Raw genomic sequence first — 27,551 nt, 5'->3', positions numbered from 1 at the left:
GCAAATAATATTATACATCCCATTCCTTGATCCAAACTGAAAGGCAACCAAGATACTGGAATTAATTAGCTCAATTTCTCATTCTGCTTTTTTGGAATTATCTCAATTCCAGAAACACTATTAATCTCTATTAGCTCAGATTCTCAAAGATTCTGGATAAGGAATCTGTTGTAGTAACAGAAGATCTAATATTGAAGCATGTTTGCATTAGTGGAATGAACCCACTTGTCCGTTTTGTACTATGTTTTTAATGTCCTAAGGATTCAATAATCACCAACAGTATTTTCCTGAAGATTTCATTTTGTATTTCATCTCTTTAATGATTATGTAGATTTTTCTGGAATCTACATTTATATTTTTATTGCTACCTTTCCAAACCAAGGCGACTTGGCTGGGTTTTGAAGTTTTGGTCAATAGAAGCAGAGTACTACAGGTTTCCTATTTTATTTGTCAAAATTTAACATTCTTCTTTTTTAGTTTGTAAGTTTTAGTTTCATTAGGATTGGCATTTCTCATTCTGTGCTAACAGCACAACTCCTGTGCAAGGCCCAGAGACTGCAGGCTCTTCTAATTAGAGGCTCTTTATTAAAAACAATTATAGGTATAAAGTTGGGAGGAAGGAGCTATTGATAAAAATGCAAAACGAGACAAAACTCTAAACCATAAAGCCATCTAGAAGCAGCTTTTTATAAACAATTAGAGACAAGGCGTTTACAAAAACATCAATCTCTCTCTTGACTGGTATGAGAACTTGCATGAAAATTTATAAGAGCCATGTTTTTGTTTTGTTTTTTGTTACCATAAATATATTTTCTGTGCAATTCAGCTGTAACAAAGGAGTTTCCCAAGATACCTAGACCTCAGAAGTTACTGCCCTGTTTTATAGATTCTAATTGTCAATCTCTAGAAAATCTGGCTTGCTAAATTGGTTGCCTCGCTTGGTAATTGGGCACTCAGGATAGTAATTCAAATTACCAACTTCTGAAGCACAAATTCTGTGATCTCTCTGTTAGCCAAGAAAACCCTAAATATTTACCTCTTTTCCCACTCTGCTTAAGGGTACAATCCTGCAACCTGCAAGAGTAGTCAGTTACATTCAAACAATGTAATGAAGGACTGTCCCATCAGGTCACCCCCTTCCTCCCTGCCCCAGATTCTACCACAGCTCCTGACAACCTGTACTTGCTTCAGAGAAGCTTGTTTCTTTTTCTTTGCCCTGATGCTTGTGGCACTCTCTTCAATAATTTAGTAATTCTCAGGGCTAAGTTTTGGTATTTCACTATTATGCTTTTTCCTACAAAGTGGCATTTCAGCTTTCTTCAGTTCAAGGAAAAAAATATTGTAGCTAACTCTTTTTTCCTGTCTTGATTTTTCTGATCTCTTCCTGGGCCATCCAACCACCTGGATGTTGGATCCCCACTACCTGCCCTCTGAGTCACAATCTCTACCACCTCATCACTTCGAACACTTGTTGAGCACTTAATAGCTGCATACTGGGCAAAGTCTGGTATGTGTATTATCCCATTTAATCCCTACAACCCTGTGATAAAATGGGTATTATCATCTTCAGATGAGAAAATGTATTTTAAGTCATCTATTCTTAGCTTTTTCTGTGATTTTTCTCAAGTTCTCCACGTGTTTCAATCACTTTCAGTGTCTGTTCTACATTCTGCAGTTATAAGTTCATTCACATTCTAGGATGTCATTTTTCTTCCTCTGTGTAGGTATGGGTTATCTTTTCATTTTATCATGTTGTCTTGTTTCATTAAGCCCATGCATCTTATTAAATTTCTTAAAAGCATAAGACAGTTTCAGTATAAAAATTTCTTCTGTCTCCTGGAATATGAGAATCCTTAGAAGTTAATTTATGTTTTACAACTTATATCCATTTTTCTTTTTTTTTTTGCTATAAAATTTTCATTTTTGTTTGAGATTTTTTTCTGGCTCTCTTCTTAAATGTTGGCCATTTTATCAGGGCTTTCTTACTGTTCAAATATAATATGGTTATAATAGATTCTCATTACCTTCCTCTGTGTTTACTTGGCCACTTTATTAATTGTCCCCTAAGCACTTGAGACAAAGGATTGGCTACTGATGACATTTACTCTCTGTACCATATCTAGTTCCTTGGGAGGAGACTGTTGGTGGTAGCACAGTGGAGCTGGGGTGTGGTTGCCCTCAGTCTGGGAGCTTTTTCTCTGAATTTGTTGAGACTACTGTGTCTGGGGTTGATGCAGCCAGCTAAGAAGTTTGAGCTGTTCCACGGAGGGGAAGTCTTCAGATTTGACATCATTCCCCTAATTTGGAATGAATCAGCCACTTCGGCAAAAAATGAGATTAGCATGATGCCCTTTGGTTCATGGTCTTCTGGTTTTCTGGGTCAGACCTTATTCATCTCCAGGCTATAAGCCTGACTTTAGACCTCATGCCCTCCTTGTTAGAAAACTGTCAGAAGCAGGGGGGAAAGAAGTCATCACAGGGTGACTTCATAGTGTAATGGCTTCTTCTTCAATACTGCTGCTTCCACTGAGGTGGGGAGGAAAGGCTCCAGGTGACTGTTTCCGTCTTTTCCCCAGCTCTTTCATGATTTTAGCCCTGGGTCCTAATATCAGGGGGATTTTATACTAGAGGGCTCTTTAGAGTGTCTTCCAACTATAACACAGCTCTGGGCAGACTGGAGAGCTTGAGGTTGGTCCAAATTGTGTCACACTGGCTAACACTCTTCAAATTTTGTGCAAAAGTAGAGCCTCAGCATCAGTGTAGATGATGTTATACTTAAGATTTTGTTCACTTCCTGTGTGATTTGTCTACCATTTATTTAAAGGAATAAACTGGAAAACTTATGGGTTCACCTAGAAAAATCCTTTGAGTATGAAGTTGTTTTGTTTTTAAAAATTAGTTATTTTATTTATTTGATTTTTGGCTGCGTTGGGTCTCCATTGCTGTGCACAGGCTTTCTCTAGTTGCAGCGAGTGGGGGCTACTCTTTGTTGCAGTGCATGGGCTTCTCATTGGGGTGGCTTCTCTTGTTGCAGAGCACGGGCTCTAGGTGTGCGGGCTTCAGTAGTTGTGGCTCGTGGGTTCTAGAGCGCAGGCTCAGTATTTATGGTGCATGGGATCAGTTGCTCCATGGCATGTGGGATCTTCCCGGACCAGGGCTTGAACCCGTGTCCCCTGCATCGGCAGGCTGATTCTTAACCACAGCGCCACCAATGAAGCCTGAGTATCAAGTTTATAGAAGAAATTTCTTTAAAAAAATTAATCATTCCTGCCTTCTAACATCTTAAGCTCTGAGAAAACTCAGATATTTGAGCACCTATCATATGCAAGACACAAGAATACAAAAGTTTTAAAAACTCATCTTCTGCCCTGCACAATATTATAGTTAGGTGGGGAAGCAGATCAGTACACCAATGATCACAAAAGAGAAGCCTTTCAACTTACAACCTTTCAATTTCGGAAATTTAATAGTTACTGGCCAAAGCAAAAACCCACCAAACTCTGCCCATCAATAACAGTATCACTTTGGATGCAGAAAAAGGAACAAACACACAGCCTTTTGGAAACCAGCGTGGTGGCTGAGAGAGGATGCTAGGGGAACATAGAATAGAAACAGCTAAATCTAGCAAGTTCCTCTCCTGCCAACCAGAACATTCGAACAAGTCATGAAAGCTTAAGAAGAAAATGGTTGGGAATGAGGATGCCTCTTGCAGGCCTGAATGAAGAAGGTGATTATATAAGAGGGAAGACAGCCTCAGAGATGCTACATCTATTTCATGAGCTATTCTGTTCTTTAGGCTACAGGAGCATAGAAACTCAGACACCACTCAACATCCACTAACCACTAAGAAACCTATTCAAAAGCACCTGAGGTCAGACAGTAGATGACACAAGGATATCCGCCTTTTTAGAGAAACAGGATTTCAACTCTGATCTCAGGTATTCCCCTGACTCTGACTATTCACATTGTCCTGAATACTTTCCAGAAGACCACAGGTGAAAAATCATCCAACATCCTTCCCATCTTGGAGTCTTCAATAAAGTAGACTCAGGGGCACTGATTAAGGACAAAATCTGCAGTCACATTTGTTTATTAGAATGCTGGTAGTTGACTGTCCTATGATCATATAAAACATTTTCATGGAATGACAGTTTTCTGTAACGAGTGGTAGGTGACTCACATACCTGTATTTTGATCACATGCTCTTCTTGTTCATACAAAAATGATTTCCTAGCTTCATACTCTTTCCTAAGGAGGGGTCCTGAGGTTGCGGCTTGAAAGCACAGAAGCATATCTTCGGTAGCAGACCACATCTTCTCACGAATGTAATCTGCTGTAACTTCCTCAATAATGTCCTGGCAAGAGATATTTCTTATGGTTACACTTCACACATCAGATGAAAGGAGCATAGAGGATAGCTTCTGGAAATTTTATCTTTCAGAAAATGATCTGCATAGCTCTTTCTGGCTTGGTATAAAAAAGATCTGACCAGGGGGCTTCCCTGGTGGCGCAGTGGTTGGGAGTCCGCCTGCCGGTGCAGGGGACGTGGGTTCGTGCCCCGGTCCGGGAAGATCCCACATGCCACTGAGCGGCTGGGCCCGTGAGCCATGGCCACTGAGCCTGCGTGTCCGGAGCTTGTGCTCCGCAACGGGAGAGGCCACAGCGGTGAGAGGCCCGCGTACTGCCAAAAAAAAAAGATCTGACCAGAGCCGAGAGATGAAGTGGCTCAGCTTCTCTCTAGTGATACGGTTCTGGAATCCTCTGAACTTTGTGCTGAGATGGTATGAGAATGAGGTTGAATGGTCTCAGGATTTGGAGGTAGAGGTGTATAGATGATGCTGGCAGGAGCCAGGCAAGAGGCCTGATCTCCTCAGAGTGTAAAAGAGACAAGGATGATTACAGTAAGAGTATGCATCACCCCCTCCCTCTCCTGAGGGAAAGACTGCAGTGCCCATGAAGTCCTTGGGCTTTTCTTGCCCAGGCCAGAGGAGGCAGATCCCTGCAATGAGTAGGGGAAAACTCAAAATAAACTTGGGAGAAAATAAAAGACTTGGAGCAGAAGAAAAGGCGGTGGGAGAGGAAAGATAAGTGCTATTGTGGGCAGACAGGGAAACCTAGATGAATGAGAAAAAAAGGAGAAGGGGGATTGTGAGAAGTCTTCATGTGGATGATGAACTGGCTTTCCTTTTATGTTCTTTGAGAGACGCAAGCAAAGACTGGACTCGCTTCTATGGCGGATGCCTCTTATCCAGTATGACTGGACTCAATGGATGGTTAATTTAAACAATTAAAAGTGAAATCATATAAAAGATGCATAAATACTTTTAAGAAGACATATGTACATTCTTGAAAAAACTCAGTAATTTCAGATTGACTAGAATTTTTTTTTTTTTTTAACAGCATAGACCTTCCACTTTTTATTAATCCTGATACGCCACAAAGTTATACCTAGGGCATCTTTGGATGCCACACAAGCAGTTTTGGCTCTGAGTTTAACCCTTCAATGCTGCTTCTTCACAGTTTGACATATCCTTTCAGTGAGAGCACAAGGTTTTAAAATACTGGCCATAATTTCATTTTTCAACAAAGCAGCATTAATAGTTCATTTCCACAATGCCATTTTCCTGTAAACTCTGGGAACTTTACACATTTGAAATTAGTTAATAAATATGTTTTTCACTATCTTCTTGTCATTCAGGATTTCTGTGGCATTGTCATCCCCAAGCCACAGTTTTTTTTCCGAGTTTTGGTAAATACCGCACTGGTGATCCTGTCCACAATAATGCTACCCTGCAGTATCTTTGATGCTGGTGACTGTGAACAGTTCTATAAGATCTACATTTGTGAGTTCTATTTTTTTCAAGACAGAACTCAATTATTAGAAGTATTTTCTCTTTAAACACACTACAATGCCTGGATCAAAGAGCAATTTTCACATCTTCCGGGTCCAACTTTTGGTCTCAAGTCCAAAGCAATCTTGGTGAACATTCCTTCAAGAGTATTTCTCCTGGGGAAGCATTATTCACTTTAATGGACCTATGTATCTTTGTTATAGGTTGAGATTGGGGGGAAAGAAATAAGACATTTTGAATACTTACAACCAAGGAATTACCACTAATTGAGCTTTGGTGTCAAGGAAAACCTGGAGAATGATTTCTTAGGATAATCTGTCATCCTGAAGAAGCTGCAAGAGCTTTATTCCCCTACTTCTGTTTGGTGTTGCTCTGACTTACAGAAAACATTCTAAAAGTTAGTAATCATGCAGCCACATCCAACTGTAGTTCATGAAGACTTTACTCCCTATCCAGTCTTCAAATAAATTAGTTCTTCCCATCAATTCCATGATTCAAAAGTAGAAAAGCAATCACACTTATCTTTATATAGTACACCTTCCCATCAAACACGAACCTCCTACCTCTATTTCTTTTCCCATGAGCCATGATTCTTTAAGCAAGCAGGATTCAGGTGTGACCCAGGAACTCTCTTTTGAATCGATGTTGTAGTAGTAATCATATTTCTCCTGCAGGTTGAGTTTGAGCCACGAACCTTCAGTAGACACTAAAGAAAAAGGTTTGTTAAATTCCAGAGAGGAACATGGAAACTTTCAACATTAATGTAGTTTCTTCAATAAGTAAATTAATTGAATGGTTTTTCACCAAATATTCAGATAGTGTGTTCAAACCATTAGCAAGGACTCATTAAAATGGAATGAATTCTATGTATTCAATGGCAGCTCCCTGCTAAGCCAAAGAAAAAGGAGGAGAGAGAAATGTCTAATGCTGGCTCTGCATACCAAATTTTTCATGAGGATGAAAAGAGTTACAAATGGCCAACAAGAAGGAAAAGCAAACAAGGATGGATACCCCAGTTAGATGTGAATAGCAACACAAGGAGACAGGGGAGACTGATGAGGAAGAGTCGTCTTTGTTTAGAAAGGCTTCCAGGAACTTCTTTGAAAAGGAGTGACCTACAAGGGCTGTGACCCATTATTTAAGGAGAAACCATTATAATTATTTTAAAAAATTAATTAACTGATTAATTTTTGGCTGTGCTGGGTCTTTGTTCCTGCACGCGGGCTTTCTCTAGTTGCGGTGAGCGGGGGCTACTGTTTGTTGTGGTGCATGGGTTTCTTATTGCAGTGGCTTTTCTTGTTGTGGAGCACGGGCTCCTGGTGCACAGGCTTCAGTAGTTGTGGCACACGGGCTTAGTTGTTCCGCAGCATGTGGGATCTTCCCGGACCAGGGATGCAACCCGTGTCCCCTGCAGTGGCAGGCAGATTCTTAACCACTGCACTACCAGGGAAGTCCCAAGAACCCATTATTTAATGATCTGCATTAAACCAAAGCAGAAGTGACTCATCTTTGCAGATAACTTTATTCAAAGCACAAAATGGCATACACAATCTCTGAGGTTACTAAGCAGGGAAAAGGAAAATTCCTGGTCCCTCTGACTCTACACAACCACACAAAAGCAGAAAAAAAATGTTGAAAAGAACTTAATTTTTTTTGGGGGGGCGTGGGGTGGATACTAGAAAAAAACAAAACAAAACTATGGCAGTCATGGCTTAAATTGGCCAAGAAGAATATCTCCTCACGAATTTATGGGCTATACTTCCTATTTAGCAATCTATTTATTTTGTTGAATGGTTATGATTCTTGTCCCAGATCAGAGAGCTAAAAACAACAATAAAAATAAAAACAGAAACTTCTGACCAAGCTAAGCCAACTGCTGCCAAGTGAGCATTAGACTAATTGCCTTTATAGGTAAATCAAAATTTGACTGAATTTCCTCAAAGAATATTTAAATGTATTCAAATATCTAAGCAGAGATAACTTTAAGGCGTGTTGATTTAATGTGTGTTGATTCTTTATTTGGTTTTTTGTGGTGATTCTGTACTTGGTTTTTAATGCCCCTCAACTGTTCTGTCAATGCCCAGGAACAGAGATATATCTCTCTTCAAATGAGCAGTCAGGCAGTTGTTATCTGTTTAGAAATGCTGGTCTACTAGAAAATATATTGTATAGTCAAATTAGGATGATCACAAGTAATCATTATATTTTCAATCCCCAACAGTTGTCAGATTCACAAGTGCTTTCAAAAGAATGAAAACCCTTTTTAAGGCAACTATCTCAGTGGGAAGGAAAGAAAGCAAATAAAGATGGTGAAAATGGGTATGTTTTATTTTCATAAGAACTGAGAAGTAAAAAGTTCTTAGTTGGTTAAAAGCCAACCACATGGGGACTTCCCTGGTGGCACAGTAAGAATCCACCTGCCAATGCAGGGGACACGGGTTTGAGCCCTGGTCCAGAAATATCCCACATGCCATGGAGCAACTAAGCTGTGAGCCACAACTACTGAGCCCCCGTGCCACAACTACTGAAGCCCGCACGCCTAGAGTCTGTGCTCTGCAACAAGAGAAGCCACTGCAATGAGAAAGCCATGCACCACTGCAATGAAGAGTAGCCCCTGCTCACCGCAACTAGAGAAAGCCCGTATTCAGCAACAAAGACCCAACGCAGCCAAAAATATAAATACATAAATAATAAATAAATAAATAAAAGACAACCACATTGGCACTGTAAGGGTTATTTGAGTTGGGATGTCAGTGGATAATAGAAGAAGAGAATTTTATCATTTTCACATCAAGTATGAGTTTAGAGGGTCAGATCAAAGGCTGAGGAGGGCATCTCCAGAACAGGAGAAATGCAGTTGGTTTGTTACTTAGGGAAAAGACTAATTACGGGCCTTTGAGGAACCATACAAGAGAAAGATACCCATGAGTTAAGAGGTGGTGAGCATTCTGTAAGGAAGCATACTTTCTAGATGCCTTCCAGACAAAATCATACCTATATAAGACCTAAACTGAACAATAAGGCTGAGTGATCTACCAAAGAGTGAACGCTTGTTTGGGGAAAAATAGACATCCTAGAATCAGAGGTGAAAAAGTAAGAATAAATCATCCTGTTCACTCCCCCAAACAATGTTCACAGCTCTAGTGGGAATGAAAGTTAGTCTTTAATTGGCTAGAAAGTTTTTCCTCTTCCTTCTAGAACAGGGGTTGGCAATCTTTTTCTATAAAGGGTCAGAGAGTAAATATTTTCAGTCTTGTGTGCTACAGGTCTCTCATACAACTACTTGACTCTGCCACTGTAGCATGAAAGCAGCCAGAGATGATATGTAAATTAATGAGTGTGGCTGAATTACAATAAAACTTTATTTATAACAACAGGTGGCAGCCCAAGAATCGACTAAAAAACTATTAGAATAAATGAATCCAGGAAGGTTGCAGGATACAAAATCAATATACACAAATCAATTTTATGAAAATATGCCCACACAAAAGTTTGTATACAAATGTTCACAGAAGTATTATTCAGGACAGCCAAAACTGGAGGAAAAAAATCTAAATTCTATCAACTGATGAATGGATAAACAAAGTGTGGCATACTCATACAATGGAATATTATCAGCCATAAAAAGAAATGAAGAACTGATACGTGCTACAACATGGTTGAACTTTGAAAATATTATACTACATGAAAGAAGCCAAACACAGTATGATTTAATTTATATGAAATGTCCAGAAGAGGCAAAATCAGAGAGACAAGAGAGTAGATTAGTGATTGCCTGGGGCTGAAAGTTGGGGGTGGGGAGCAATGGGTAATAGGTAAGGGGCTTTGTTTATTATAAGGAAAAATATCCTTTATTAAAAGGCAAATTAACTAGTGGTGGTGTTGTTAGTGTTAACTAAAACCTTTTGAATTTCACACCTTAAAAGAGTGAATTTTATGGCATGTGATATATCTCAATAAAAGATATGACTCTTTCATTATGACAAACACTATCAGAACTCCATTTTAGAAGCATGGGGACTCTGGGGCAAAAGGACAAGGATTAAGGTTTGAGAGAAAGACAATAACTCTTTTAAAGGAAAGCAGGAGATGTCTTTGAGGAGGCTACCCTGTATCTGCCCTACTTTCTGTAAAGTCTCCTTTAATACTGTATTTTCTCAAGTATATGGCAGCCACACACAGCCATCAAGTTAATCACAGCTTTCCAAGAGACAAAAAAGGAAAAGCAACACTCAAAAAATTTCCTTTGCCAGAGATGATAAACATTTCAGAAACATTCATTTGAAAGCGATTATCTGTCTTAAAATTAAGATAACACAATACCACAGAAACCATCATATTCAAAATGCCAATTTAGTTTGTGCTAAACGATGAAGAAGCTTACCACTTTTAGATTTTTGCTCTTTTGCCTTCGCAAGGGTGTCATAGTACCTGTCAGCACATTCGGGCATTACATCGTTTGTATTACCAACGGCAGACTTCAAAACAGACAAAATATCACTTTGCTTTTCCTTCTCCAAACACTGATTAACATCAACGACGAGTGTTACCCCTGGGTAATGAAAAATAAATGTTTCTGTTAATCATTATCTTCTACTCACCCTAGAGGCATGCAAAGATATAATTCAACCTTTTAGGAATGCATTGGTATTAAATCTGTTTACCCTTTGAGAGTATGCACTACATATGCCCCAGAGAGTCACCAACTGTTCAGGTTTTTAAGAGGAATAAAATCCCATAGGAGCACTGTTTATCAAAAATTGCAGTATTTCCTGGTTACTCTTGTGTGATATCAAGGTTCTGCTCACCGTGGTGATCTGCGAAATGGTGGGGGGCACACATATTGACAGTAGATATGCAGCCCTTAGGCAGCTCATTAATCTGTATTTGAGAACTAGCTTTATGAAGACATGTATTTATTTTAGAACAAGTAAAATGCTATCTAAGCCACAGAAATCCTGAAATTCTCTAGTATAGTGCAAGTATACTTTTAAGATTGTCCTTAGCAACCTGAACGAATGTTCTAGAAAGGCAACAGGCACAGCTGGTGGATATGTGCAGTGGAGTCCAGAAATTTAATTCTGGAACCAGTTTAGACCTAGAGAGCATGTTATCCCACTTCACATTTCTGCCTCTCCCCATAAATAAAACCTCACTGGACTCTTGGTTGCCTCAAGAAAGCTAACGCGGTGAATCCTTTATCAACTATTTTAGTTCCAGGTAAGGATATTCTGGCCCAACCAATGGACCTACTGTCTTCACAACCTATAAATGCACTGAGTTAGCAAGGCAGAACAAAAAATTAAAAAATGGAAGAAACCAGGTTAAACACTTTCTAGATGAAAAAACATCTTGATGAAAAGAGAGGTGGATTATTTTTTCTTTCTATCTTTTAAAACACACACATCAAACTCTGCCATACAAATGCTAAATGGTATATTGCTGTCATCGAATTATGTTCACATGTGCATAGAACTGTGAAGGCTGACATGGTAAGAAAAACAGAGTCTGACTTTCGACAGCCATGAGTCCACATCATGCAAATCTCAAGGAGCATGTGAAGAGTAAGGACCTCCCACAGCCAACTCCAGTTGTTGCTGAACAAAAGCTACAGCAGTAGGTTCCTTCACATATAAAGTTAATGGCAACAGGTGAGCTACCCCCCTTTCGTCTTCTCCAGGAAAGCTTTGCAGAACAAGAAGAAGGCAGTACTGGTGTTGGAGATGTCTGTGGTCTGAGAGGTGTGGAAAGAACAAGGAAATGACAAAGGATCCTCACATGAATTACATCCGACAGCTTCATCGAACCCAGTGAAATGCTGTTTTCCTTAAAAGATGGATACTACACAGGCATACATTTCTTGCAAATGTATGTTTTGATGTGTAAGCAGTGGGTCCATGGGTTAATCTTCCAGATAACTGAAGCTGACTCCTTTAGGTGCCAACCTTCAACTTAACAGAATCATGTGCCACGAAAATCTAAAGCCCCGGTAAAAACCCTAACAGAACAGTTTCTATACTGCTCATCATTGTACCCACGGTCCCTGGTACGTATCAGGCGCTTAACATTTGCCAAGAGCTGCCAGAAGAGTCCTTCATGTCGTTAAAATTATACTGTGCTGTAATACATTGAGTGTTAACTTCAAGGACTATGGAGGTGTTGGGGCTGCTTTGCTCCTGCACTAAATGGCCTCAAATTCCTCTTCTTTTTAGTTTTCCTCTAACGTCACTGTCAGTTATCACCTCTTGCTCCTGTCTGAGTTCCTGCATGGGGCAGCCCAAACACCTAACTTCTTGGTAGGTCATGGCTTCTGAGCTGGGAAGAGATACAACCAAGAGATAGATTAGCTTTATGCCGAAGATAAGAATAAACAGGCTCAAAGTAGCTTTCCAGGTGGTCCCCACTGAGTTGAGAAAATCAGTTGTAGTACACAGGCTTTGAGACAGTTATTTTGCTTGCTTTTTTCTTAATCTATGGGTTGTGATTAAGTTCCAGATAGTTGAGAATGACAGATAAATGATATCCGGAAAGTCAGGTATGTTTCTGCTATGGAACAAATGAAGAAAACCTCCCCCAAATCTCCTAAGAGATCCAAAAATATGTTTGCTTTATGTGGGCTCTTAGGAGGAGAAAGTAAAAAACCTTTTTATGTATAAAAGCACAGACCTACATATGGCACATAAAGAGGTAGACAATATATCTATGGTATTAAAATGTCATGGTAAAGAGCACCATGGGAAAAAAAAAGGCTAGAAAGATTCCTTAGGGTGCAGTAATGGAAAAAGGCTGAAAAACATTGCTCTAAGGAGTCAAAAATGGAGAAAAACCTACTTTAAGAACGCAGGACGCTCCAGTGAAAAAGGACATTGGGCCAAAAGGAAGGAGTCTTGAGTTACTATGCCCTTTTAAATCTTGCCTGTGGTAAAATACATGGGCCAGTACATTTTCTTTTATCAAATTATCTGGGAGTGGGTTTGATAATTGCAACATGTGATCAGAATCTGTTTTTAAGTCTTCATACAAAGGATGAAGAATGCTTTTAAAAGATTAAATTCCTTGTTGATAAAACTGGAAAATTCTCAACTCAGTATAAGAATATAGATGGTTTTATCTTCAGAACATCTATTTGTTGTTATATATCATAGGAGACACTGTATCAAGTTTTTCAAGGGATAGGATGGAAGTAGAAGAAAGGATTTTAAATATGCAAGTGTGGAGTAAAGAATCACACATTTGAGAAAATTTCTTATATTCATAATAAATAGAAACGTTGAATCTCAAGAGGATCAACTTAACATTCGCAGGCCATATATAAGCAGAACACAGAATAAAAACAATAAAATAACTTCTAAACTAAAAAAAAAAAATCATAACCCTGTTAGGCTATTTGAGTGCCTGTATGATGATCTAATTTCTTAAAAGTGTTTCTTCAAACTACAGCTGCCTTCAGTCTTATATATAAATTTAAATCTCTTGTGTACACAACTCAATTTTATTTTTTTTCTTGAGGATTAGAGTGCTAGATGGGGCTTCCCTGGTGGCGCAGTGGTTAAGAATCCACCTGCCAGTGCAGGGGACACAGTTCGATCCCTGGTCTGGGAAGATCCCACATGCTGCGGAGCAACTGTGCGCCACAGCTACTGAGCCTGCACTCTAGAGTCCGCAAGCCACAACTACTGAGCCCACATGCCACAACTACTGAAGCCTGCGCACCTAGAGCCCATGCTCCGCAACAAGAAAAGCCACCACAATGAGAAGCCCTCGCACTGCAATGAAGAGTAGCCCCCGCTCACCACAACTAGAGAAAGCCCACCGGGAAGCAATGAAGACACAGCACAACCAGGAATTAAAAAAAAAAAAGCAAGAAGCTCAAATGACGATTTTTTTTTTTTTTTAAAAAGGATTAGAGTGCTAGAATGGAAAGACTTCAAAGATCCTAAGGGTATAAAAATTCAGGTTGGAGAAATACACATATTTTTCCAGGCTAAGGAAATAAAAACCAGATGTTTCTTACAGATGCCTGTTTATTGTTTTTTTTTTTTTTTTTTTTTTTTTTTGCGGTACGCGGGCCTCTCACTGTTGTGGCCTCTCCCGTTGCAGAGCGAAGGCTCCGGAAGCGCAGACTCAGTGGCCATGGCTCATGGGTCCAGCCGCTCCACGGTATGTGGGATCTTCCCGGACCGGGGCATGAACCCGTGTCCCCTGCATCGGCAGGCAGATTCTCAACCAGTGCGCCACCAGGGAAGCCCGATGCCTGGGACGTTTAAAAGCACATCTCTGGAGCAAGACTATGACTTGATACAATAGGATAGATTCTAATTTTGTCATGAATGGAGAGGTTAATGAACTGCACCTTTAGGAATCTTAATTTATGTAGGTTATTTATATATGTAGAGTATTAGCATACCAATCTTTTAAAAAAAAATAAATCCATTTATTTACGTATGTATTTTTGGCTGCATTGGGTCTTCGTTCCTGCGTGGGCAACTCTTCATTGCAGTGGCTTCTCTTGTTGCAGAGCACAGGCTCTAGGCACATGGGCTTCAGTAGTTGTGGCACATGGGCTCAGTAGTTGTGGCGCACGGGCTTAGTTGCTCGGCGGCAATGTGGGATCTTCCCGGACCAGGGCTCGAACCCGCGTCCCCTGCATTGGCAGGCAGATTCTTAACCACTATGCCACCAGGGAAGTCCCTAGCATATAAATCTTGAAGCTATTTTAGATTGCCATGTGAATTTTCTTATTATTCTTCTGTGAAAATAGATGCTTAAAAAGAAGGACAACTATCATTTGAGCTAATGTGGGTTCTGCCAATTGCTGAGTATGTCTACTCCATTTATACATTTTGGACCTGGGGAAATAATCCTAGGGTGTGTTTGAGGCCCCACTAGACCCACTATGAGACGGACCTTAGCAACACCTCAGTGATCATCTGACCTCCATAAGCCCCTCCCCTGACTGGTGGACCACAGTGAAATTTTAGGTCTCCTGGAATTAGTGTCAGTTCAGAGTCAGTGTCCAGTAATCTCTGAAACGTCTGATTATGTCCTTTCCTCCCAGCACAGTCAGCACAGTAGGGTATAACATGTTGGTAGTGTAGCAGGGTCCTTTCCCAAGGGGACCCAGCCCATCCTTCATTCAGGGGATTCTGCATCTGTAAATGGCTCAAGTCTGGGAACTAATGGAGGGACCATGACTTTCTGTTTTTTTACTTACATTCATCTGACCTAGAACTCTTCTTCCACTTGTGCAAATCAAGAAAGAGTTTAGTAGACTCTCTATTTCACTTCTAGGAACACCATGATCAATCAGCAAATTCTACAGGTCTCTGTGAGTCACATTTTTCTAATTACTGCTTCCACTCGGCTGTCCATTATAATAACCACACCCACCTGTCTTTGGTGATGAAGTGCTGTCCCCTGGCCCCTGCCAGCCTGACCTACAGATTTTGGACTTGCCAGCCTCTCCACAATTGCATAAGGCTATTTCTTAAAATAAATCTCCCTCTTTCTTTCTATATATATGTGTGTGTGTACAGATAGGTAGATAGTACACATACTATATACTTTCCAGAGAAGCAGAATATATATATATAATAAATATATATATATTTAAATATATGTAATTCTGTTTTCTCTAGAAAAAAAAATATATGTTGCTCTGTTTTTGGAAAACCCTGACTACTGCAATAGAAGGCATTTAATAAGCAGAAACGGCCTAGTTTTCTAAGGATCAAGATAAAAAAGGACTTGATTACACTACAAATTTAAGAGTTGAGAAATTATTTTTTGCTTTCTGGATTTTGTTCAGCAACAATCTCAGATTTTGCTGGAGATAGTACCTAACCACTAAAAACAGTGCAACCGACCAATCTTAGTTTTGTATAAATATGCTTTCAAGAATTAAAATTGGTAAGAGAGTCCAAATCTTTTCAGAAATTAAAAATGGTCTACTTTAAAAAAATTAGGAATTAAAATAAAAATTGAGGGGCATAACCAGACTCAAGCAAGGCAAGTTTGGCCAGCAGGAGGAGGTGAGGGCTTACATTGTTTTGCTTTGTCCATGTCCTTGTTGGCCTCATTGACTGCATGCTGTATCTCATCCAGCCAAAGAAGTTTAGAAGCACTTTGAGGGTCCTGAGAATAGGGTCACAGAACAAAAGAAAGAACAGTGAATGATGATGAAACAGAATTAATAATGGCTTTTTAGGAGCCACTTTATTAAAATCTCCACAAACTCTTAATTAGCAACTACCCAGCACAGCCACAAACTGTACAAGCTACTGATGAAACAGACTCCCAATTGGACCACTTCTCCCTTCTCCACGGCCTCCCCCTTTTAGTCCAGTCCCCCATCATCTCTCACTGGATAGCTGCTTCGATCTCCTACTTGCTTTCATTGTTTCCAAGTTTGCCTTTCACCACAGTGGTCCCCTACAGAGAACCAGATGATCTCTCCAAAAGGGACGGATCATCACGCCATTCCTCTATTTAAACTCCTTTAGAAGGTTTTCTCCAGCAGTTTGAAGGAAACAACACTCCCTTCCCATTGACTGTGGGGATCTGATGATCTGGCTCTGCTGACCCCTCTGGCTTTACCTCACTCTTCTCTACTCACTGTTTCAGATTTTCACACCAGCCTCCTTTAGATCACATCATTCTACCCCAGCTGCATGGCTGTTGGTTTTTTCTTATCATTCAGGCCTTAATTCAAATGGCACCTCTTCCAAAAAAAGCCTTCTCTGGCTACCTGAGTCAATCAAATACTCTCTTCCCCAATCACTCAGTAACTGTGGTTTCCTAGGTGGCCTAGGGTGCCATGGAAATACTTTCCATTTGTGGGAAACAATGATACTTGAATTTTATCAGACACAGGGACAAATATAAGAACAAAAATATCCAAACAGAAACATGGTGATGGGCTTCAAGGAACTAACGGTTTAGCAGGAGAGACAGATACATTAAAAAATTATAATTATTGGATAAACAACAAGGTCCTACTGTATAGCACAGGGAACTATATTCAATATCCTTCAATAAACCATAATGGAAAAGAAAAAATATATAATTATAATACAATGTGATCAGAGCAATATTACCTGTAGATACACAATCTAGAAATAGCCAAGAAGAGATTAATTTATATTAGGAGTGTTGAGTTGCAGGTAGAGAAAAGACCAAGTAGTTAAGGATAGCTTTAGAAAGGAAGTGGTAGCAGCAATAAAAAGGTATTGAGTTATCTTTACTAGTTTTTACTTTTGGGTTGATTCTGATGATCTTACTCCAAATGAGGTGCTGATATAATGTAATTAAATAGGACTTTCAGACAGCAACTGCATTTCATATAAACTTGTCTAAGATTACAAGTAAATTTTGTTAGCAGTAGAAATTAAATATTTTCAAAGATGAGACATTTCATTTTAAAAAGGTGGGAGCATTAGCCTATTTGTAGGAGTAAATGTCATGTACTAGAGCCTGAAGCAAGACTGTGAATGAACAGAAGGTAGGTCATTGGACCCATGGAGAACCAGGTCCATCATTTAGGACTCAAGAAGGATGGGGGGGCAGGAAGGAGAAATAACATTCACCAGCTTCTTTGGCAGGCTTCAACCCTATTTCCTGCAGAGGCTAACAGGAGCTAATATATGTGGAAAGGGATCTGAAAATGAGAGAAAATATCTGCTATTTCATCCTATAACCTCCAGACTAATGAAGACCACTGAGGAAGGCTTGGTTCCTGCTTCCACAATCACCTTTAGCTAGATCTGCCACATGGGAACCATCAGCTAACAAGAGTTTCCATTTCTTGGGAGAATGGATGTGAAAGGTTCAAACAGGAAGTAAGATGGGAAGTTGAAAACTAGAAGAGGAATGAAGAGATGGGAATAGAAAGTATTTTTTTCTCTGCTTCTAAGCCAAAGAGAACCCAACCACTCCCCAAGGTATAGCCTAAAAACTAAGCTCCACACAAATTCATTTGTCTTTCTCAGGTTTTTTTTGAAGGGTATTTACCAAATTCCTTCATAACTTATCAGTGTAGAAGATGTACCGTACAAACTTTTACCCAGATGCGAAGGAAGTTACAATTCCACTTCAAAGCTGAAAGTATCAGTTTTGTAAGCTAAACCCAAGAGACTTTGCAAATCAAAAGAATTTAAGTCAACAGTTTAAATCATGACCCACTGATGTAAAGGTTGCTAGAATTAAATGTAAAACCAAGAGTAAAAACTGAATCCTATCAGTGTAAGGTCTCCCTTTCAACTGCTCACTAGAAGACTGGAAATAGGATATTTACAGGATGGCTGTGACTCTACCTCCAGCTAAACATACAGGTTCAACATATGGGTTACAGACTGTTTAAGTCAACAGAAAGTAGGCCATCTGAAAATCAAGGAATAAATTCCTGAATTTAGATGATTCCTAGAAAAATTTAAATAAAAAAGAAACTTCTCTTCAATATTTTGTGGTTTTTGGTTATTATTTCTGCAATAAAATAGCATTCTATCTCAGTTTGTGCTACCATATATTATTTGGTTGAAGTATTAAACACTGATTTTTGATTGTAAAATTCTTGGTGTGACAACATTCAACCAAGATGTGAAAAGTTTACACGGATCCATTTCCTCCCACCTTATTCCTTAACCTTAAGTCTTGTGAAATTTGCATTTTCTGATTCTTGCTGCATTTTTATAGTCAATAAGCTATTGTCTGGCTTAGCATTTAAGTTTTGTTAATTATAGGAAAATTTGTTATAATGCAGTTTTTTTTACTACATATTAAATTATATCCTGCAGAACATAACTACACATAAAAGCTTATATGGTAAACAACTATGTGAATGTGTTTAACATTACTAAGTTGAACACTTCATAAGTGTTAAGATGGTAAATTTTATGTTATGTACATTTTACCAAAGTTAAGAAAAAAAGCTTACTGTAAACCTGCTCACCAATACCCATGGGATAAAGGGAGTCCTCTGTGTTTTAATGTTGTATTACGATTTTAGTTTAATCAAACAGTATTTTTGGGCGGGGGTCCCTAGTTATCTGACCCTATAGAATTATTGAATGGCTTAGAATATGTTTAGCTGTGGCAAAACAAAACACAATGAAACCAAGTTTTGGCCAAGCATTGATGACAAATTCAGACTAATGTGACACTGAAGGAAAATTTCCAAGTAATCAAGAGCTTAAAACAATTTTAACTTCTTAAAAAAAAGTTTGCTTTCCATGATTCATTTAGCTTACAATTATGTAATGTGTTTAAGAATTAAGATTTAAAATAGCTGGAAGGATAAAGGGAAGGATAATTTCCGACAGCTCAATTACTAACTAGAAATGAAACTCTAGAACTTCATTTTTAAACTGGGTAAAAATGAGATATGGGACAGATTCAAATCTAACTGCTGATCAGCATCTGTTTCCAGCTTACTTCTGTCAAGGACAGTTCTTAATGACATTCATTCAATGCACATAAATTCACTGGGTGGGAATTACAGCTCCAGAATGGACAATGAGGGGTAGGGAGGAGTTAACTGACTTTCTCTGGGGATAATGTAACATGCTCAGAGGCTCAGGCTGAGTCATGCACACTGAAACATGAGTGCTGTCACACCCTTTCCCTGCAGAGGACCCTGGCAAGCTTCCTGTCTGCAGAGCACAAGACAACACGCTTCTACAGAGAGAACCAGGTTTCCAATTGGTGCCAACATATGGAACCGAAGTGAAACCATACTCCCTAATTTTAAACATTTGAGAAACGGGGCTCAGATGATCAAGATGAAAGCTGTCATCTTTGTAGCTGTTGGAGCACTGTTTCTGTCACCTGCTTCCTGTCAAAGTGGTAAGCTCTTTTCTTATGGGGTAGAGTGGGAATGCTGGTTTGTGTCCCAAGAGTCAACCGAATCTGATCTCTTTTACATTTCACACAAACTGCACCCCCAAAGGCAGAGTTTGATCTTAGTTATTAAAAGGTGGAATTATGGACGTGAAGAGATGTAGTCTGTTCACTATTCCAAACTTGTCAAAGGCTTAGTGTTCTCGACTGATATTTAAAATTTTGTGGCATAGTCAAGATGTTAGATCTCTACAATTAAGTCAAGAATCACTTTTCTTTAAAAGTTTTTGATTTTCTAAGAATTTCCTCTGATTTGGCAAAGATAACTTTTTTTTTTTTTTTTTTTTTGGTGGTACGCCGGCCTCTCACTGCCGTGGCCTCTCCCTTTGCGGAGCACAGGCTCCGGACACGCAGGTCCAGCGGCCATGGCTCACGGGCCCAGCCGCTCCGCGGCATGTGGGATCCTCCCGGACCAGGGCATGAACCCGCGTCCCCCGCATCCACAGGCGGACTCTCAACCACTGCGCCACCAGGGAAGCCCAACGATAACATTTTTTTAAGAGATTTTAAAATATCCTATGTTTATACCTCCTGGTATAAACACCTCCTGGTGAGCCACAACTGGGGGAAACAAGAATACTCCGTGATAGACGGAGTGGTCTGCTTTCAGTAATCAGTTATGCTAATGAATTTGTGTTTCCCAAAAGAAATACATGTTTCCTATTTCACAATACAATGTTAGCCTGTAACCTCCTGCTTGCTCTAAAGGTAATCAATTTGGGATAGGGGTATCCACAACCCCCTTACTGTTGGGGTCCTACCCCAGCCAACGTTTTAGGAACAGGAAAGCTGAAGGCAGTGGGGGGGGGGGGTGGAATAAAAATTTAAAAAACCAAGGCTCTATAAAGGAATGCTGCTTTTACACTGATAGTTGGAATCACTGAGGTGGCTGAAGGACAGCGCTGAGAGAACCAGCAGAGAGCAGTAGCTCGTGTGAGATTTACATATGAGTGAGTGCTCTTTCTGGGAGTGGATGAACCAAAATGAAGCAGAAGAGCAAAAGAAAAGAGGTTTGGGGAGGTGGTTCCTTCAAGGTGCTGGTGGGGTTTGGTGGATGTGAAAAGGGGGGAATTTAAAAGGTGACAAAGTAATGGGATAGCGGGGGCGTGGGGGAGATAAATTAGGAGTCTGGGATTAACATATACACACTCCTATATATAATATAGGTAAACAACAAGGACCTACTGTATAGCATGGGGAACTATACTCAGTATCTTATAACAACCTATAATGGAAAAGAATCTGAAAGAGAATATATATATAAAGTATATATTTTATGCATATAAATCAATCACTTTGCTGTGCACTTGAAACTAACACAACACTGTAAATTAACTATACTTCAGTTTAAAAAATTATTATTATTATTATTATTTTGCAGTACGCGGGCCTCTCACTGCTGTGGCCTCTCCCGTTGGGGAGCACAGGCTCCAGACGCGCAGGCTCAGCGGCCATGGCTCACGGGCCCAGCCGCTCCGCGGCATGTGGGATCTTCCCAGACCGGGGCACGAACCCATGTCCCCTGCATCGGCAGGCGGACTCTCAACCACTGCGCCACCAGAGATGCCCCTAAAAAATTATTTTTAAGAAAAGGTGACAAAGTGAAAGGCAGTGAATTTGCTTTCGTCAGTAGGGGTTGGGGAGAAAAGTGAAGGAAGACCCTGTTATTTAGTGGCTGAAGTCTGTTCCCTTTGGGGATCAGTCCCTCTCCAAGGCCTTTTCTCAGGTTGAAAAACATTTCAGAAACATCATGCCAAATAAACCTGTATAAAAAGCTCAAATAAATTACAAAATATATATGTAATTTAACAAGTACTATTTCTTAAGGAAAACGAGGCCCTAAGGAATAAAAGAGCCAGAATTCTTATGGAAATGGAATCAAGGCTTTTGTTCACAGAGTCACTGTTTAGCATGTTTTCAGGCATGATGTCTTGCTCAATCACTGGAATTTTCTGAAAAGTGACAAACACTATGGTTTCAACAGCTCTCTTATCAGATCTTGAAGAGACATAAGTCGTATAGCATGTTGTTCAGCCCACCACATTTTTCAGCTTTGTGCCTGTCTGGAAAGGCACTTTTCTTTGGGTGATGTCAGATGCAAGAATTTTCCAAAATGCCAAAGTAAGCAGCAGGATTTGAGTGGCTGTACTCAAGTATCACACAACATGCCTTCTAAGTTCACGTCTACACACTGGCACAGAAGAATGCCACTTCCCCGAGTTTTCTTTCCTTTTCTCTAATCTTTCTTCCCTTAACGACACCCGAACACCTCCTCATCCTTGCTTGTTCAGCAACACTCTCCCTCTGCGTTACACCCCAGATTCAGTTTGTGCAATCTCCAGGTTCTGAGGGAGGCTTCAATTTCACCCCGGGGGTTAACTGGTAGAGATTAAAGCAGGAAGAGAAACTGGCTTTGAATGACAGCCAGGTTACTAAATACTAACCTCAAGGATTCAACATGTAGGAATTCAGAGCTCGTGTGAAAAGAGGTAACTGGCAGAGCAATGGCATTTTAAATCGATATAAGTATTAGGCTTATATTCAGCATGAAAGCTCATCTTAAGGTAACATTAGAAATGTGAGAGAATCTACTTTCTCTACATGTCAAGGATTAATATATGGAAAATTACACAGTGAAAAGCAGGTTTGAGTGTTAAGGCTTATTTTGTCTTTGAAATTGCTCTTTCATGAATTACAATTATTAGTATCAACATGCCAGTAAGAGCCAAATATTTATAGTATGTAATTTGTTTCTATCCTCTTTTTCTTTTTTCTCATTTCCAACTTCTGGAATCATTTTATCAATTTCCTCTGCTGATTTTTCTTCCTTTGTCTCCTTTCCCCTTAAAACCTGGCATTTCCCCTCAATTCTGCCTTTGGGTTCTTTCTTTTCACATCTCTCCCTAGGGCATTCAAGCACTAAATCGAAGTATGGTCTCCACGCAGACTAAAAAACCCATAACTCTCATTGGAGCTCCTGAGATTTTGGACTCTACATTTAAGTCTTCTAACCTGTCATGGGACATTTTACATTCTCATATTGCACCGGCAATTCAAACTCAGGAATACTCAAAACTAAGGCCTCAGCTTCTCCCTGTGTTGCACCCTCAGTCCCCCTGCCCCGCCCCATGCTCCATCCACCTCTCCTCCAAGACATCCAGAGTACTAACCTCCCAGTCACTTTTGCTTCCTGCTTCTCCTGCACCATTTCCAGAGCCAGTCAGAGCCAAGTCCCTCTGAGCCTCTGTTATAGAGTCTCACGTGTTCATCTTTACCTCTCCAATGCCATTGCTCTAGCTCTGTAACCCACCAACTTGAGTTTAAAATGACTACGGTGGCCTCCAAATCAGACCCCCTAGTTTCTAATTTCTTACCTTTTTAGCCTATTCTCTACGCTGTCATCAAAGTCATCTTAAACACAAATCAAATCATGATTATATTAGTTTCCTATTGCTGCTGTAACAAATTTCCACTACCTTAGTGGCTTAAAACACAGATTTTTTGTATTTCTGAAGGTCACAGGTCCTAAAATCGAGGTGTCAGCAAGGAGGTTCCAGGGGAGAATCTGTTTTCTTGCTCTGGGCAGCCTCTAGAAGCATGTGCATTCTTTGGCTCGTGGCTCCTTCTTCGACCTTCAAAGACGGCAGCATAGCATTTTCTAGTATCTGACCCTTTTCCTCCTCCTCTTATAAGGAGTCTTATGATTACATTTGGCCCACTGACCAATCCAGGGTACTCATTCCATCTCAAGACCCTGAAGCACATCTGCAAACGGCCCTTCTGCCACAGAAGGTGACATATTTACAGGTTCTAGACATTAGCAGATGGAAACTTTGGGGAGCCATCAGGCTGCCTACCTCAATGGCCATTCCTCTGTTCATCATTTTGTCTGTGTACAACTCCAGCATCTGTGAATGGGCACGTGATTTCTTAGTACCGTTTATGGGCCCTTCAGAGATTTGGCTGTAACCTACTCTTTCAACTTCATCTGTCAGATGCACCTTATTTGCATAAGAATGTGTTTTTGTGCATCTTCTCCATTAGTCTGAGAGTTGAAGACAGGGATGGCGTTGATTTAAAACTCGGTATCACTGGCTTATAAATATGCAATAAACATTTGCTGAATCAACTCATCTGATATTTCCAGACCCCACGTCAGCCTACACAACGCCTTTGCCCATTCATCACCTACCAGAATCTTATTCTTCTATTAAATTCCAACTCTTTATGAACCTTCCTCATCTTTGCTCATGTTCATCTTTTCCTTGACATTTTGCTCAAACATCTAAATCTATTAACTCTCGTCTGAGGAGTTTATAATCTGTACAGTCTATACAGTTTATAATCAATATGACGTTAGCCTATAATGGTCTGATGTGCTATTTTTGTTTCCTCTTATAGTATCAATATTACAAACTCCTTACATACGAGGAGTTGTCATCTAGTTTGGGTTCCCGCATGGGTTAGCATGCTGCTGGGGCATATGATATACATTAAATGAATTCCTGTTGATTACCTGATCTATAATGATTTTTTAAAATAAAAGTGACCCTAAATTCTATCATTACTGAAATTATTTAGCATAAGACATCTAGTTTTATTGTCTCCTGAACCATAGGTATGACTTAGCAACAAATCATATGTTAATACTTCTTTTCAGTTACAGGCATGGAATGTGATGCAGACAACTTGGCAAAGCCAACCTTACCTATTAAGACCTTCCGTGGAGCTCCCCTGAATTCTTTTGAAGAGTTCCCCCTTTCTGCCATAGAAGGCTGGACAGGAGCCACCACAACTGTAAAAATTAAGTGCCCTGAAGAAAGTGTTTCAAATCTCCATGTGAATAATGCTACCATGAGGTACCTGAGCAGCTCTTTAAGTACCAGACTGATACCTGCCATCTACATCCTGGTGTTTGTAGTAGGTGTGCCAGCCAATGTGGTGACCCTGTGGATGCTCTTCTTCAGGGCCAGATCCATCCGTATGAACGTCTTCTACGCCAACCTGGCCATTGCAGACTTTCTTTTTTGCGTTACATTGCCCTTTAGAATAGCATACCATCTCAATGGGAACAACTGGGTATTTGGAGAGGTCATGTGCCGGGCCACCACAGTCATATTCTATGGCAACATGTACTGTTCCATTCTGCTCCTCGCCTGCATCAGTATCAACCGCTACCTGGCCATTGTCCATCCTTTCACTTACCGGGGGCTGCCCAAGCGCACCTATGCTTTGCTAATGTGTGGATTGGTGTGGACAACGGTTTTCTTATATATGCTGCCATTTTTCATTCTGAAGCAGGAGTACTATCTTGTCCAGCAGGACATCACCACCTGCCATGATGTCCACAACACATGCGAGTCCTCGTCTCCCTTCCAACTCTACTACTTCATCTCCTTGGCGTTCTTTGGATTCGTAATTCCATTTTTGGTCATTATCTACTGCTACACAGCCATCATTTGGACGCTTAATGCAAAAGATCGTAGGTGGTTGTGGTATGTTAAGGCGAGTCTCCTCATTCTTGTGATTTTTACCATTTGCTTTGCTCCAAGCAACATCTTACTCATTATTCACCACGCAAACTACTACTACAACAATGCCGATAGCTTATACTTCATCTATCTCATAGCTTTGTGCCTTGGTAGCTTGAATAGTTGCCTAGATCCATTCCTTTACTTTCTCATGTCAAAAATCACGAATCACTCCACGGCTTACCTTACAATGGTGAAATCATCTTAGAGAACAAGGAAAGCTATGTGTGAAAACATATACTCTTGGGATAACATATGTATACTGCAAGGACCTCTATTCTCTAGCTCCATTTGTGAGCCCCTAAGAAATGGTGTTTCAGAATAAAACATTACATAAACAGTAACTTAAAAAAAAACCTATCAGTATTTTAAGAAGGAAAATTCAGGAGAAAAGATCTCTCTATCTGCCTGCCTGGTACTTCAAGTTCTTTAAATCTCCACTTTCCCTACTTCTAAGAGGTTTCTATTCTAGATGATCTAGAGGAGGAAGATGGAACGGGGGGCAAGGGTGCAGCATGGGGGGAGCTAAGATCTCAGTTTTAGTGTCTGGGGTCATTTGTAATTCTTCTGCCTCCTTCAGCTCTCATGCTGGTGTCTGCCTCATCAGCTGATTCTATGTGTGTAATGTCTCTCAGTAGGGTCCATTATCCTAGCCCCACCTTTGCTTTCTAACCATTCGTGACTGCCAGCCTATCCTCCACTTCTCAGGCCACTGCCAGATTAATCTTCCTCAAATACCAGTTTGAATACATCACTCAAAACCCCCAGCTCAGAAACCTCCATTGACCATTCACTGCTTTGGAATTATAAATCTTTAGCTTAGCATTCAGGCTAACACTAACTTTACTTCCAAAAAACCTGGCATGTGATATAGGCACCTGCAAAGCTTCTTGCTTTGCTGTGATCTAGACTTCTTCTCGCTTTGCCCCTGCCACTAACCGGAAAGCTATTTCTAATATGTTTGCCTTAATTCTTTCCATCTCTCAAAGTCCTCAAAGGACCATTCTTCCCTGACTCTCTAGCCAGAGTTCATTTTTCTCACCTGAACCTTCAAAGCATTTTTTTGTATTTTTATTATGGCATTTATATAGGGCTCATTTATATACAAATATTAATTCCATAAGCAGTTATTAAGGACCATGTATAGTAGAGAAGGGGCTTGTCCTCTTCCTTAAGCTTCTTGTAGCAATGCCAGGCCCAAGTCTTCCCAGGGTCTGTGGAGCCAGGCTCCATGCTTTGCACATCATGTGGCTGAATGAATGAAAGAATAAAATCCCAAAGCATCTAAACAGCATGAAAGCCAATTAAATTCATACTGAGAAGGCAAGGTGTTCTGTATGACATGGTACATTATTTTTGGTTGGCTATATTTAAAAAAAAAAAAAAAGAAAGAAAGCTAAGGATATATTCATGAGATCATTTATAAATTTAAAATAATGACTCCATTATTTTTGTCCTTATACCTAGTTCTTAATGGGGAAATGATATTTTGTTATAAATGCCCAGTACATTCCTGTAGGGAAATGACTATATTTCCCTTAGTTTAGAGACTAGACAGAAGGTGGAATATCAGTGGTTAAGGGCATGAAGGATTGTGAGATGAATTTTCAAGTCTGTAGGAATGTGCACTGACCATATACTTTGTAGTGCCCATCAAAACAATAAAAAAACATTTTAAATGCCTATTTTTGAGTGTGCAGAGTTTCCTATTTCAGATTTTAAAAATGCAAAAATGCACATGAAGGCCATTTACAGTATCCGTGTGGTTATGTGAAGAGTAAAAATAAACACTATAGCAAAGCAAGAAAAACTAATCAAGTAAGTTTCAAGATGCCCAAAACTTCAATGGAAGAAACTGGTTTCTGCAAACAAAGTCATAAACTGTAACACAGTTTTACCTACAGAAAAAATACACTATTCACTTGTTAAAAGCACACTTAATTTTTATGCAGTAAATATGCATGCAGGAAAAGAGAACTTTGGGGGTGTATAATTCATATACCTTCCAAAATTCTAAAGCAAAGCCTTCAATTTAAAAATAGCTCGCATGTAGAGAATGGACTTGAGAACACGGGGATGGGGAAAGGTAAGCTGGGACGAAGTGAGACAGTGGCACGGACATATATACACTACCAAGTGTAAAATAAATAGCTAGTGGGAAGCAGCCACATAGCACAGGGAGATCAGCTCGGTGCTTTGTGACCACCTAGAGGGGTGGGATAGGGAGGGTGGGATGGAGACGCAAGAGGGAGGAGATATGGGAATATACGTATAT

At 39.9% G+C, this 27,551-nt stretch overlaps 2 protein-coding genes across 2 annotated transcripts in view; one reads left to right on the top strand and one right to left on the bottom strand.

The window, feature by feature from the left end:
* Nucleotides 1-27,551, bottom strand: part of IQGAP2 (IQ motif containing GTPase activating protein 2) — a 297,690-nt gene that overhangs the window by 55,320 nt on the left and 214,819 nt on the right. Inside the window, exons 14-17 of the mRNA XM_059061419.2 lie at nucleotides 15,896-15,986; nucleotides 10,237-10,404; nucleotides 6,416-6,558; nucleotides 4,185-4,355 (exon numbers count right to left, since the gene is read on the bottom strand). Of these exons, the coding sequence (XP_058917402.1) occupies nucleotides 4,185-4,355; nucleotides 6,416-6,558; nucleotides 10,237-10,404; nucleotides 15,896-15,986 (573 nt within the window). The remainder of the gene's footprint in view (nucleotides 1-4,184; nucleotides 4,356-6,415; nucleotides 6,559-10,236; nucleotides 10,405-15,895; nucleotides 15,987-27,551) is intronic.
* Nucleotides 19,470-26,959, top strand: F2RL2 (coagulation factor II thrombin receptor like 2). The gene is made up of 2 exons (XM_067031174.1): nucleotides 19,470-19,691; nucleotides 24,406-26,959. Exons 1-2 carry the CDS (start codon nucleotides 19,619-19,621, stop codon nucleotides 25,482-25,484), a joined length of 1,152 nt encoding a protein of 383 aa, XP_066887275.1. The 5' UTR covers nucleotides 19,470-19,618; the 3' UTR covers nucleotides 25,485-26,959.

This window comes from Kogia breviceps, chromosome 4 (genome assembly GCF_026419965.1).
Source record: "Kogia breviceps isolate mKogBre1 chromosome 4, mKogBre1 haplotype 1, whole genome shotgun sequence".
In the NCBI taxonomy this organism is placed as follows: Eukaryota; Metazoa; Chordata; class Mammalia; order Artiodactyla; family Physeteridae; genus Kogia; species Kogia breviceps.
The sequence above is the reverse complement of the archived record's forward strand: the minus strand, read 5'-3'. Positions and strand labels throughout refer to the sequence as shown.